This window comes from Paramisgurnus dabryanus, chromosome 11 (assembly GCF_030506205.2).
Source record: "Paramisgurnus dabryanus chromosome 11, PD_genome_1.1, whole genome shotgun sequence".
Lineage (NCBI taxonomy): Eukaryota > Metazoa > Chordata > Actinopteri > Cypriniformes > Cobitidae > Paramisgurnus > Paramisgurnus dabryanus.
The window spans coordinates 5,051,441-5,066,850 of NC_133347.1; the positions used below are offsets into that span (position 1 = coordinate 5,051,441).

A 15,410-nucleotide genomic window follows, 5' to 3' on the forward strand; every position below is an offset into this window, starting at 1 on the left:
GATCATGGGTGTATAAAGACCTTTCATAATAAACCGTTATGTTTTTATTACCTTAGAATGAGGAGTTTTTATCTACATACACAGAGGGTCCCCTTACATGGAAGTCACCATTTTGTGTAGGGCCCTATAAAATCCGTTTGATTTTTTCCCAAATTCCCTTTTATTTTTTCACAAATTCCGTTTTCTCCGTTTTAATTTTTGCAAATTCCGTTTTTTCCGTTTTAATTTTTGGCAATTATATTTTTTACCCTTTAGTGTTATTTTAGTCATATAAAGAGTGTGCCTTTAATGTTAATGATTAAAATGTAAATGATTTTGGAAAAAACTGGATAACAGGATTACTTAATTAACTATTTATGCCACCATGTTTCTACAGAAGCTCGCAACCATAGACTGTAAAAAAAGATGGACGACGCGACGTCGCCTCCCTCCATTGTAATGAATTGAAGCCAAAAATGTCCAACCAAGGTCGCCGCCATGTTACGTAAAAACCTCCGTTTGGAGCCAAGGCATGCGCAGAAGGAATCGTCCGTGGAGCCAGAGGCGGAGCCGCGGTATCAAACTTCCGCCCAAATGCTCGCGGGACCAATTCAACCACGCCAATCATAACGACACGCCCCGTTTCTATAGCATCAAATTACAAGCTGAAATGAAACTTACCACAATAATGAACACTTGAACATATATCAGCATGATAACAACTATTGAAAAGGACCAAAACCATCTTTCGGAAACTTTTATTGGAAGTGTAAATATTTTTTTTATGAAGAGCAGAGTCCCATTCGTTTGAATGAAGAGGGGGCGGGGTTTATGACTTGTACTGCAGCCAGCCACCAGGGGTCGATCAAAGAGCCAGATGTTTCACTTTTCAAGGCTTATGAGGCACACTCGCTCGCAACGGACAAACTTTTTTACTAAGTTGTCTCCAATGATGACATGTTTGACCTGTGGCGGCTACCGTAGCTACTCTATGCATTTCAAAAGCGAGGGGTGAGATGTGAACTGAGCTGTTGGTTGCAATTTGCAACCTCACCACTAGATGCTGCTAAAACTTACACATTGCACCTTTAAGAAAATTTCTTAAAGGTGCAGTGTGTGAATTTCAGCAGGATCTAGTGGTGAGGTTGCAAATGTTTCTTTTGAAATCTCTCACTTGTTTCGACAGCAGACTTTGTTGAGATATAATTGAGAAAGTAGGAAACTCTATTTATAAACTCAGTGATGTCATGTAGCTATTGAAGAGATGTGATTGGTGGTTTGGTTTGTTACCTGTTTCTGATTGTTGAGGTGCATCTCTCTGTCTGCGACCTCTCTGCGCAGACGCTCCACGTCTTCTTTGAGCTGAACTCTTTCTTCGTTCTCATCCGTGGCATCGTCCAGTTGTTTAGAAAGATAAAAGTTCTGCCGGTTCAGCTCTGCGTTTTCCTGCGACAGTTGGGTCAACTGCTCCTCCAGATCTGTGATCACCTGACACAGGTACAGTAATATAGAACAAACATCATCATCCTTACCAAAGAGTATTACAGTACAGTGATGGTATCTGATGGAAATGCTAAAGTAACAGATAAATGTTTTAGAAATATAACTGTATTAAACTGAAATTTATTTGTATGGTTCTCAAAAGTACTTTTAAAATTACCACGGTACTACCATGCCCAAAACATCGCTTAATAAAGTTCTAACTAAAAGCTGTCTCTCATAGTAAAGGAGGGAAATATTAATGTAGGAATACGGAAATGAAATGAGAAACAAACTGTTGACATATAATAAGAATACAGATTTGGAGAATCTGCATATTTAACGTTTTAAAACATTTGATTGATCTAAAAACTCAACTCTTTTCGGATTCTTTCTAATCATGTCCCTACTAAAGTCCCATCTTAAAGGATTAATAATACTTAGAAAAATAAGATGGAGAAATATTCAACGCTTTAAACCTTTTTTTATTTCATATCACACATTTGCAAAGCTTCAGATATCTTCCATCTGACACCAGAGAAAGACGCAGTTGAAATTGCAGTGCTGGCCGTATCTGCGCGTGCCAACAGATCATCTGTGCCAAACGTTCCTCTGGTGCGGAGGAGGTTTCCGACGCTCATTATTATTGTTATTACTGTTAAAGGCACAGTGACACACACATGCTGACCCACTTTAACAGAATGCTTACTTGGGCTAGGCGAAACTGACCAAAATTCATAGCTCTGTAATTTTGGGATGGATGACGATAGCTACCTCTGTATTTTCATGTGGAGTAAATGTTTACATGCAAGTCAAAGCCTTTCAGCACAAACAACACACACAAACGGCTTTCGTGGAACATATGTAACTTCCGGTAAACTCCGCTAAAAATCAATAACAACAAAGCCCTTGAGTTTATTTCTGATAACAAGCAAAATAAACAACAAGTAGATTACCTTACCTTCATATTTCATAGCTAAAGCATATAAAAAACGACACTGAGCTAAGGTTGCTGTGTAAAATGTGTACTATAATGTATGCATATATATATATATATATATATATATATATATATATATATATATATATATATATATATATATATATATTTAAAGCATTTGGCAGAATCCAAAATAATTATCCAAATGGACTAAGATTGCATTCAAAGGGAACATTTCATGAAAATCTGACTTTTTCCATGTTTAAGTGCTATAACTGGGTCCCAAGTGCTTCTATCATCTTGGAAAATGTGAAAAAGATCGACCCAGTGACTTAGTTTTGGTAAATCATTCTCTGCAAGCATGTGAAAAAATAGCTAATTGAAATCTGTCTCCCCCTGTGATGTCAGAAGGGGATAATACTGCCCATTAATCTGCACTATACAACCACAACACTGCCATTTAGTGCAGAGATCAGCTCATTTGCATTTTAAAGGACACACCCCAAAACTACACAGCAGTGTTTCCCATACATAGGCTCTACTTGGGCGCTGCGCCCAGGTAAATTGCGACCCGCCCAGGTAAAAAAAATCACTTTACGAATTTCCGTATTTTCTGAACTCGACTGGATGACCCGTGTTTTGGAGAGAGAGAGAGAGAGCGCGCGAAAGAGAGAGCGCGAGAGAGAGAGCGCGAGAGAGAGGTGGGGGTCGGGTGACCGTGAAGATGATGCACGCGTCATAAACTCATCATCCAGCGCGGCAAACTGGATCAACTGCAGCAGCACATACGGAGCAGCCAGGGAACACACTGCGACCAAAATGGTCGCATATGCTTATGTGCATATGTGTTTATAGCATCTAAGTTGGCTTCATTTTGCGTGCAAGCACGTTGTGTCTCTCCGGTTGAGTGTCCGTTCACGTGCTCTCTGTTTCTCAATGAATTGGGCGGAACGCGAAGCAGCCTCAGTGTCACATTGTATCCTTTCATGTTTCTGAACTTGAGCAGAGTTTTACCATTAGAGGTCTTTCTTCACTGAGGACGCGGGACCCGTACGGTCAGATGGGTCCGGGTCGGTCCTAGTTCATTACTTCGGGTCCCAAGTCTGATTAATATTGTGTGTAAAACCCGAGTCGATCGGAGAACGGCCGTGAGCGCTACCGCGCTAAAGCTCCAGTGCTGTTTTAGCGTGCCACCGGTTTCTATGGCGATAGCAACTGGCTCTTGTCACGACCACGCGCCGCTTCATTTTCTTTATCCCATTTTTTAATAATCTTACTATTAATAGACAATATCTTTACTAAAATCTAAACAGTTTGCACAGAGATTGTAGCAAAAAGCAGTGCTATGAATGAATGAGCAAAGCTCTAGCTGACTCAGGATATAAAAAACGCAAAGCTGTCATGTAAAGTCTGTCAATGGGTTGCATCGGGACAGCAAGTAGACTTTTAAATCTGAAATAATTAGTGGATTAAGCTTTTTTTAATCGGCAAAAGAGAAATAGAAAGCAGAAGCAGTAAAAGTGCCTATCTTATAGAAGTTATTAATATTATAACATCAGTCACATTTATAATCTATAGACCTGCACTGTCTATATAGGCTATAGTATACATAGTATTGTATATAATTGAGTTTGATAAAAGGGGTCATCAAATTGCTTCATATATCAGTGCAAAAACATCAAGTTTTTTCGTGGTGCTTTGACAAACAGTGTCAGCTTTGTTTATGGCAAAAAAAGTTTGGGGTGGTTAGATTAATGAACTATAATGTGAAATTAATATGAATGTTTTATAAATCAAAGTATTGTGTTGTGTCACACATTATTAGTTCTTTGTTACATGTATAGTAGACCATTTTTTGTCGGTGGATAATAATGATTGCCCTTTTCACCAGCTACCACCACAAGTAAATTTCAGATCTGTCGGAAACACTGCAGTACACATCTTTACTTACACCTACAAAGTGACAATTTTAACATGTTATAATAAATTATCTGTGGGGTATTTTGAGCTGACAATTTACATTTTACTCTAGTGACATCAAAGATTTATTTGACATCTTAACAAAGTCTTGTAAAATGTCCCCTTTAAGGTCTTCGCTTTTACTAATCACATGAAAACCTATTATAGATTTGTTTTTTCATTGCACTTTATGCAAAATATACCTGTTTTAAAGTAGATTAACAGAAATGCATGCTTTTTAAAGCCTCTCATGAGCCAAAGGTGACTGCAGCAATAAAAACCTCAGGCAATGTTTAGACCGGTCAGCTGTCTATCAGCCTGTCTGTTTAATATAAGTAAACAGTTTAATGAAAAATCAAACCAGAAACACTGAATATTTAAATGTAAAATTTCAAATAACATTTCTGGGTGCTGTTCACATGTGCAGTAAAACGAATGAATGTGCGCCTTACTGTCACTGTCTGATGATGAAGAGTTTTCTGTAAGCTCTTATAATCTTTACCCAGCCTGACACTTCTTTTCACTAAACATGCTTTGCTCTTCTGAATTATTAAGCTGTATTTATGCGGTGTAGAAAATAGGATTGTGCTCTCAGGAACTTCAACTATTTTTGTACATTTTCCAGAGAAAAAAAATCTGCAGTGATGTGGCTGCCTAGCAACACATTTCTATACCATAGAGTGTTTTAAGGCGACTTGATGCTATTCTGGTTTATATGGTTCAGGATAAAATAAGTCCTTAACAAGCAACATGAACTGCGATAGTGATGCTAACACCATTAAACACATTATTCACAGTTTAAGCTTTTATCTAATGACTGTTTTATATGTATAAATCATTCCTCCTATTCAATAATCATGAGGTTTTATGGAGCGGGGTGAGATTATTGCATGGGTTGAGTCGGAGCGCACAAACGGCTTTAGTGTGGGTGAAGAGTGAAAGTAGGGCAGAGATGTGCTGCGTTTGATAATAATGAAATACACTCCAGAGGCAATTCTTACAAAAATGCTTTAAAAACGCACCCTCATTTCACCAGCTCCAAAACAGATGGCTTTCAATTTACAGATGGCTGAACAAAATCATCAATTACTTACAAGAAATACCTTTCAACTAGAGATGCACCGATAGAAAATTTCTGTGCCGATACTTAGAATGACATCTACCGATACCGATAGTTCTGCTTTGTACTCTTTCAAATTATTTTGTTGGGAAATCCTAGAAGTGCAGAGCATACAAACTGTAATTTTGTTGTCAGTAGCAGAATTTCCATTGCAGATTTGCGAAAAACTTTACGGTACATTCACACGGGGCGTAAGTGTTAACGCTTAACAGAAGGCTTGTCTGAAGCGTGGCCAACAGCCAATCACTGTGGCCGCAACACAAGCTCCGGTCTTCCATAAACGTAATTGGCTGGCTCTGCCTAGGTTATTTGCATAAGGCGATATGATTGGCTGACGCACGCGTTGCCGCTTGAAAAGTTTAGAAATGTTCAACTTTTGCCGCGAGCAACAGCACTGACGCGGCGCCGACGGATCCACAATTTAGTTCGCCAACGTTTGACGTCAACCATTAAAAGTGAATGGGAAGCGTCAACGCTTACGCCCCGTGTGAATGCGCCGTTAGCGTTGTTTTCTAAACGTCGGCAAAAGACTATTATGAAATGACGCTGTTTCCAATAACCAATAATATATGACTGAAACCTAAGATTTTATTCTCACGATAAGTCATACCATACCATCACGTCGATGTCACATTATTTTTTTATAGGCACTATTTTTAACTGAAGGAGATTTAAGAGTATTATCCGAAAATTAATACATTATGCAAAAAATCGTTTCTATTGCAGTTTCGCAAAATACACATTTTACGAATTGCCTGGAAAAACCACTGCATGCAAGCCTAAAAACATTTTTGTGATATTTATGTTTTTTTTTTGCTAAATTTATTTGCTTCCTTTGGCCACATTTTCCATTCGCAACACCAATTTGCACAATTTAGGGTAAAGGAAACAGCTTCTGTTGCCTCGTTCCAAATAAACACAAATCGTGACTTCTGCTGTATTTTTCCGCCCATTTGGATTGTCAGGATATAATCTGCCCTGATCATCACTTGTTTTTAAATGGAAAAATTACCAATACAGATTATAAGCCAATACATATAAGCATCCCTACTTTAAAAAACATGTTATATATGAATATTGTAAACTTTAAGTAACATTTTTAAAGTGTCTTATACATATACCGAGCCTCTAATGTGACATTGGAGTAAAAAATCAAAAGTTTAGTTTCATGTGCTCACACAAAACCTTCATGTGCAGATTTTTTTAAAAAGTTTTGTTTGCGTGCTTACGTGAAAGTATTGTGTGCGCATGTGAAACTATTGCGTTTAGTTTCACGTGAAACTTTCGCGTGTGGACGTGAAAGCGAAAGTTTTGTGTGCGCAACGCAATAGTTTCACGTGCGCACGCAATAGTTTTACGTAAGCACACCAAACAAAATGCGATAGTTTCACGTGCGCAAGCGATAGTCTTACGTGCGCACACGAAGCTAAACTTTATATAATTTTTGCTCCATGTCCCCTTAGGGGCTCCGTATAGATACATCTATCCAAATACTGAATACAATAAAGATCTTACAATACTCAAAGTGCATACATTTGTTAGCTAGACAAGCAAGAGAAACATCCCAACAAAATTGATTATTTCTATTATTTCCATCATTATTGCAAAAATGGATACCTGTGGAAACTCAAACAATCTGGTTATCCTTCACCTTCTCATATGTATTTAACTGTAGTATTACCACTAACAAGTTTACACGATACACAGTCACACTACTAATTTATTAAAACAACACCACATACTGTACATATGTAGGTATGATTATTTTCAAGTAAAGACAGAATTAGATTTACATACCGCACAGCTGTCTCGTAGGGCATCAAATTTGCGCTGAATTTCATCCCGATGGGCCTTTAAAAAAAAAAAAAAAGAGGGTAAAAATTGCCATATGGGCAAAAAAAATGTAGTTCAGAAAGTTAAATGCATTTGAATTTCTCTGGGTCAGAAAAAGTCCCAAAAAAATTGTCCCAAACTGTCACTGGGGCAGTAAGTACCCTTTATAAACATCCTAGTGTGTTCAATTTAGGTACAGATATGTATACATTTGGTACTAATATGTACCTCTGAGGTACTAATATGTACTCTTTGGGTGCAAAGGTGTACTTATTGAAAGCTAGGGACCATTTTTGACTATTTTTCTCTGAACCGAGCTCAAGTGTTTTGACAGGTGTCATGTGATGCATGAGGGTGGATGAGGATGAGGACGCAAGGGAACTGAGCGCTGAGAACGTGGGAAGTTGTTTACAGCGCTGTGAGGATGCGAAACATAATGGACCACAGAGAGAAACACTTGATTATTCATTATGACTGAATGACATAAGGATGTTTACAAAATGCCAACATGAAATGATACTCAATATATCGCTTCTCTTTGGAAAAAGAGTTTACATAAACAAGATCACTCCGTTGAAGCTATTCTGTAACTTTGAATTTAAAATAAATCTGTTTATATAATTCATTGTTTACTTCAGAAATAAACCAGTTTAACCCCTTCAGACCTTGTGTCCACAGTAATGGACATCACATGTTTTGATGTGAAAATTTTAAATGCTGATCAACCAATCAAAATAAGGCACACTGATTAAACACCTGAAAAATCAGGTCTGAAGGGGTTAAATAAACCACTGCATGTAAAAAAACTTGATAGTAAAAGCTATATAGATCTATACAGTCACACTACTGTAAACGCAGTAAAATTAGTAAATTTTAGGGGGTTTAACTCTTCTCCTCACCCTGAGAACGGTGATCTCCTCCTCGGCCTCTGCTGTCGTCTCCTCCAGTTCAGTCTTGGCCTGTTGTAGTTGACTTTCTAGTGCGTGTCGTGCCGCCTGTAGACTGCTGATCTGAGACTCTCTCTCCTGTAGTGACAACGTCAGCTCGGACACCTGTCTCTTAATCTCCAGCTTCTGTTCCTCATGCTCCAGACCAATCTGTAAAAGAAAAGCTCACACTTCGAAACATATTCTGCATAAAAAATATAACACATTTTTATGTCCATTGAGTTTTTTTGCATTGTGATATCATTTCCAGAACAATCAGGCATTTTGTTTTGTTGTGCCTTTGTTGTTTCTGAAACGTCACTGACTAAGTAGATTAACCCCTACAGAAAAGCCACATGTATCTTATACAATCACAGCAATGCCATAGAAGAACCATTTTTGGTTCCTCAAAGAACCATTTAGGGCCCTATTTTAACAATCTAAGCGCACAGCGCACAGTCTAAATGGGCGTGTCCAATGCCACTATTGCTAATTTAATGACGGGAAAATGGTTTGTGTGCCGAGCGCACGGTCGAAAAGGGTTGTACATATTTTCCTAATGAGTAATGGGTGTGTTTTGGGCGTAATGTGTAATAAACCTATGAGAGTCTTATCTCTCATCCCCTTTAAAAGCCAGTTGCGCTGGCGCTATGTCTAATCCCTATTTAGATGACAGACTTTGTAATCTGAAAAACTAAGTGGAGGAAGACGACCCCAGTTTAAGAATAATGTTTAAAAAATTTGTTGAATTAAATTTTTTTTTTTAAATCTTTAAAAGCTGTTTTCTTTCAGTCATGAAAGTGAAAATAGCAGGCCTTTAATTGCTGTAAATGTATTGATATCCTACATAATCATTGTAATCTCATAAAATAATTTGCAAATATGCAAGAAAAGGTTTGTAATCTAAAAATACTTTATTTGTAACAAAAAATATATAAAGAATTTACAAACGTACAAAGCGTTTCAGCACTCAGACAGCGCTATGGCATGGGCGCGGGAAGTGGGGGTGCTGCAGGGGCTGCAGCACCCCCTGGTGGCAAAGATTTAAAACTGCAATGACAATAAAATGATGGCTTATAAATATCTCTGATTGTTTGTTTCTGTTCCAAGACATTTTGTATGTCATGCTTGGGGTGTGTGATGAAGAGAGGATAATTTTAGTAATTTTAAAATTATTTAATTTAATTCAGTGTTTATTAGCCAATCAGATTTGTTTTGACGACGTGATTGCGATTCAGCCCTGCGAAGAGACGGGTTGCACGGCAACATCATTAACTGGTTGCGCGCAACCGAGAGGCAGAAAGAAGAGATGTCTATTGTGTTGTAGGCTAGCTGTGTCTGGTCAAAATGCCAATGAGTTGTTGCGTGGGAAAATATTACCAACAGAGTCAGTGCTGGGTGCCTGATGTTAACATAGATGCGACAAGTACGTTACTAGTCTGACATTATAATTCATACATGTATCACAGTAAAACTGCAAAAATAAAGACAGAAAAACAGATCCAACTAAAATCAAGTTTTATTTATATACAAACAATAAAGAACGCTTCAATAATTAAGGTTGTTGCAGTAGCGGATCAGCTCACCAAGCGGGCTTTCTGCGTCCTGGATGCGCGCTGCGCACCCTGTAGTAAACCGGCAACCCGTCTATACGTATAAGCATAACAGACAAGCATGCACACTCACAGTCACAATGACGAATGCATTTAGGCTATCTGTATCTATCAGCTTCGCAATGTCTCAGAAGAGAATTTTGGATTTTTTCAATCACACAGCCCAAAAGCCCCGAGGACTAACGTTATTTCTCCAACTGACTCCTCATCCTGCATATCAGACAAAGGTCATCTTTTCAAAAACTATTTAAAAATATAGCCAAATTGTATCGCGGTGTTTAACGCACATGTAAATGTTACAGAACATTTAAAGTAACATTTAAAGTAAAAAAGATTGAATTAAATGATTAAAACGACATGAAAGGAACTAAAGTGTAAAGCCTCGATGTACAACAAGGAACATGCGCATTTAAGAGTGGTGGGCATTTCAAAAATTTATATAAATTATTCCCATGCATCGATTTTAATGTTAAACATCTATAAATTCAAATGAATCTATATGGAATATATTCCGACAATTTAGGATATGATGTTCGAATTTTAAAGTCGAAAAATATCTTATTTTTTCACCGCCGTGCAGGAGCATGGCCAGTGTCGGCGCCAGAGAATACAGAATGAGCGGGCCTCCTGTTTTACTGTGGGGGCACCTGGTTCATCTTATTATTTTATTATTATTATTACTACATGGCACTGTAAAATGCTTGGTACTGATTGGCCAGTCGCAACATTCAAAGGTATTTTATTCCTTGAACAACCGCCTGAAACACAGCCTTACCCGGGTACTGCGAGCGAGTCACGTTAACAGAGACAGTTACGAATTAATACAGAATAAATATGCATAATTAATCACGTATATGAGATTGTATTTACAATGATTAAACCGAATGTTCGTCTTTTGACTTTTAACTTGTTTTAACGCGTCTGGAAACGTTTTCCCAGAAGGTTTGTATTTCTTTAAAATAAGCTAATAAAAGACATCAAATCAAAATGTTATGTCTATATATTTAATCATATAGCAACTAGCTGTGAAATTAGCGGGATTGTTACAGCCAGCCAAGTTGTTAAATAAATCCCTCACTATAGTAAAACCATAACTTATAAAGACGTAAAAGTGCAAGACTGGATAACTCACGCAAATCATAAAGACCAGTACATAACCAAATAACAGCAAAAGAAAACAATGTTACTGACATATCTAACACCAGAATGAACTATGCGTTTTACCTTCAGAAGAGCTGCAGGCGACGAGAGGACTTTTTTCAACTTTTTAAGAAGGTCCTTTTATTTGTCGCGAAATTTCTTCGTCTTGCTCAAATGCCAAGACTTACAAGTATACATTATTTAGACAGAAAATGAGTTCTCACGCATGGCGATTCAGCCCCCGAACGTGACAGTGGCTGCGTGTAAACTGGCTGACTATGTTAGCATTGCATTGTGGGTTAGTATTTTAATTATTATTTTTTATTAATTATACTCCGAATTTTAATCAGTATTCATTGTATAACCAAATGTATTTGCATCACATTTTTTTTAATTATTAAGTTCATTGTAATTTTGAGAAGTAAGGGGGCACAGTGACTCAAGTGGCCGGGCCATGCCCCCTAGGGCCCGCTCGTGGCGCCGACACTGAGCATGGCAAACTGAAACAAAACTTAACACACAAATATTACACTTACGTGTAAAAATAGAATTAAATGAAACCCGTGAATTAAAAGGTCCACTAATCGCCTTAACTCGAGTGATATCAATAAAGTTTCATGTTAGAATTTAGAAATAGTAAAAACTTAAGCAAAGGAAAACAAAAAAGGCGTATAGGCTACTGGCACGAGTGAGAATGTATACATAAACTGTTTCCATGCATTCGACTTTCCTGCAAACTTGCTCAAAGTTAATTCTCCTGTTTTTCTTTTTTTCTTTACATCTTTAAACTCCATGTTGCACTTAAGCTACAGAACAGCAGACCCGGTGCGTGATGGGTGCCAGAGGAGACTCCGCACATGACTCGCGTTGCATTTTGTAACTTTTACAAAGCATTTTGTAATTTGTGTAACTTTTTGGACACCTTTGTTACTTTGGCCTAGTCTATATATAATATTTCTGATTATATGGCATAGCTTTCTCCCCACCCAATGAGGCTAATAAAGTAATAATGAAAAATATCAATTGCCGGCTATAGGAAAGTAGCAGAAAATAACGACCCTGGCAGAGAATTCAAACTCTACTATGTTGCAATAGGCTATATAGTTTGTGTGCGCCGTCAGCTCATCTTTACTTTGTGGATGGGAGGTGCGAGTGAGTTTTTAAAAGAAGACATTTATAGGTAGAGTGGTCTGCAGAATAAAAAGCTTGTGAACAACTTTAAAATGTTATAACCCCCCCCCCCCCCCCCCGGCTGCATCCGCACCCCAGCACCCCCTACCGAAAATATCTTCCCGCGCCTCTGCGCTATGGCATTTTTAAAAAGCATTACTTAAAATGTTTCTCATCTCACCATATCCACAAGTACAGAGTCATCATATACAATAAATCCATAGGGTGGATTTAAAAACAGATGCATTTGTTTAAAGCAAAGCATTTATTTACTTACCAGAGGCTGCAGGTGAAGCAGCTCTTTAAGCCTTCTAACATCTCATCATAATTAGTCCTCATTTATGTCCAAGAGACTCAATAATAATCTTTTACATTCAATCCTTTAATCTTTCATATTTAAAAGCGTTTTTGTGCTGCTGTGCATTCATGTATGTGATAAGCAAACCCGCGTTGTGGTCCCGTTTATAGGTTCATATTACTACTGCACTCTTTAAATAACAAAAAACACATTGCGTTTATCTATTTATATTATTATATTTATAAACACATATCTATTTTAGTTGCCTCAAAATAGCAACGCGCCAACAATGCGCCTGAACACACCTCGTTTTCAGACCAGAACGCCCATGGGCGCAAAAGAGGGCGCAAATGCATTTGCTTTTTAAACAACGTGGCGTGTAAACGTGAAAATGATACTAGCAACTAGGGTACTAGGGTGGAAACTAGCAAAAGTCACTTGCGACACGCATTGCGCCGGGTATATGATAGAGTCCTTAGTCTTTAAAGAACCAGTTTTTCATACTGTACCTTTTGTATAAAAACAGACATGTCAGGTGATATTATACATATAAAGTGGCAAGAAAAAGTATGTGAACCCCTAGGAATAAACTGGTTTTCTACTGTGATTTGCCATAAAATGTGATCTGATCCTCATCTAGGTCACAACAATAGACAAACACAATGCGCATAAGGTCTAAATAATTCTAGTTTCTTGTGTCTTTTTTGAGAACCCCCATTAAACATTCATAGTGCTGGAGGAAAATGTAAGTGAACCCTTGAATTTAACAGCTTGTTAAATCCAACAAGCTGTTGGATTGGCAGCAAATACTTCAAGCAAGCGCTTTTAGTAGTTCTGAATCAGACCTGCGCATCGTTCAGAAGCAATTTTTGCTTATTTCCGCTTTAACTTTGACTAGGCTACTCCAAATGGCGCATTTTGTTTTAAGCCAGTCTGTAGTGGATTTACTACAATGCTTAAGGTCATTGTCCTGTTGCATCAACTAACTTCTACTGAGCTTCAACTGGTGGACAGCCACCCTGACATTATCCTTTAGGATTTTTTTTTTACTTAATAATTCATTTTACCCTCGATGATGGCAAGTGGTCCAGACCATGAGGCAGCAAAGCAAGGCCAAATCATGTTGTTCCCTCCACCATACTTTACTGTTGGGGATGATGTTTTGATGTTGGTAAGCTGTGCCCATTTTGCGCCATAACATTTTTCCCAAAAAATTCAACTTTTGTTTCATCAATCCATAAAATATTTTCCCAGTAGCACTGGAGTTTGCCAAGGTGCTCTTTTGCAAACTTCAGGCTTACAGCAATGTTTTTCGGAAGAGCAGCGGCTTCCTCCGTGGTGTACTGTCATAGACACCGTGCCTGTCCAAAAACTTGCGTATGGTAGACTCAGGAACAGAGCTGTGTGCCCGTTCCAATGATGTCTTCAAGCCTTTAGATGTTACTCGTGGGTTTTTCTTTAATTCATTGAGTATTCTGCACGGTGTCTTAGGAGTCATCTTGACTGTGCGCCCACTTCTAGGAAGGGTAGCTACAGTATTTAACTGTCTCCATTTATAGACAATTTGTCTAAGTCAGGAGTGGGGAACCTTGGGTCCTGGAGGGCCACTGTCCTGCAGAGTTTAGTTCCAACCCTAATCAAACACACCTGAAAAATCAAAGTAAAGTCTTCAGGACTACTTCGAAATAATTTAAGGTGTGTTTGATTAGGGTTGGAACTAAACTATGCAGGACAGTGGCCCTCCAGGACCAGGGTTCCCAAGTGTAGACTGATGGAGGTCTAAACATTTTGAGATTGTTTTGTATCCCTTTTCAGCCTTATGGAGTGCAACATCTCTTGATCAGATATCTTTATAAGAGCATGGTTCAGAAGAGCTGATGCTTCTTAAGGAAAGCAATCTTAAAATGTGTGAGTGTCTAAATATCAATCAAAGTTGCACTAAACCACACATTTAAACTCATTTTATTAATTGGACTCCAGTTTGCCAGCTTCTGACAAAAAAAGCTTTCAATAAAGTAATTAGTCCATGGGCTCACTTACATTTTCCTCCAGCAATGTGAATGTTTAATGGGTTTTTCCAAAAAAGACACAAGAAACTGGAATTATTAATGTCTTGTGAGCTTATGCACATCGTGTTTGTTTATTGTTGTGACCTAGATGAGGATCTTGTGAGTTATTCAACACAGAAAAAATACATCTCTGTCTAAAATGTCATCTTTTAAAATTAAGTTTTTCTGAAAAAATTTACTTTTGCCCCCGCTCTCCCCTCTTTTGAAACAGAAAGGTTCTTTAGATGTTAAAGGTTCTTATGGGACCATTTAGCCAAAAATTATTCTTCTATGGCATCGTGGAGCACCTTTATTTTGTGCAAAAACATGTGTCTACAAGTGCAAAACTGGTCTGATCCCATGGGAATTTACATTGGACAAAAACACCATCTGCACACATAGTTTTTTGGTAAGGGAATCCCTTCTTGGTCCACACTCACCTCTCGCAGTCTGGCCTCCAGTTCTAGGACTCTGCTCTTGTTCGTCTGTTCTTGCTGTGTTAATTTCTCCATATGTTCCTCCAGCTTTGCATTCTGAGCTTCCAGTTTTCCAGCCTGAGATTCCAGATAAAACTTCTGCTGTCTCAGTTCAGAGATCATCTCCTCTTGAGCTTTCCTGAGCAACCGAAACACAATCATAAACTTTCAGATCAACAAATATTTTGGCAGAACGACACAAAAACATATACGTGAAGTATGTAAATCTCCATGTAACTCGCTGATAACCGAATATAGGCAAAGAACCGGAATGTGGGTGGAGCTAAGGTGCCTGTTTGCTGAAACTACGCCCGCCTTGCGCGACGGTAGTGACAGCAGCGGCAATTCACCTCAAGTGGCCACGCACTTAACTCTAAGGCTTAATATAATTTAATCATATAATGAATCAGTTTATGTTTATTTGTGTAA

At 38.2% G+C, this 15,410-nt stretch overlaps 1 protein-coding gene across 6 annotated transcripts in view; it reads right to left on the reverse strand.

Annotated features, from left to right (window-relative positions):
• citb (citron rho-interacting serine/threonine kinase b) overlaps positions 1-15,410 on the reverse strand; it is an 86,240-nt gene that overhangs the window by 48,186 nt on the left and 22,644 nt on the right. For all 6 annotated transcript variants that reach the window (XM_065248271.2, XM_065248274.2, XM_065248276.2 and 3 more), the window contains exons 13-16: positions 14,946-15,120; positions 8,210-8,407; positions 7,275-7,328; positions 1,270-1,467 (exon numbers count right to left, since the gene is read on the reverse strand). In XM_065248271.2, the coding sequence (XP_065104343.1) occupies positions 1,270-1,467; positions 7,275-7,328; positions 8,210-8,407; positions 14,946-15,120 (625 nt within the window). The remainder of the gene's footprint in view (positions 1-1,269; positions 1,468-7,274; positions 7,329-8,209; positions 8,408-14,945; positions 15,121-15,410) is intronic.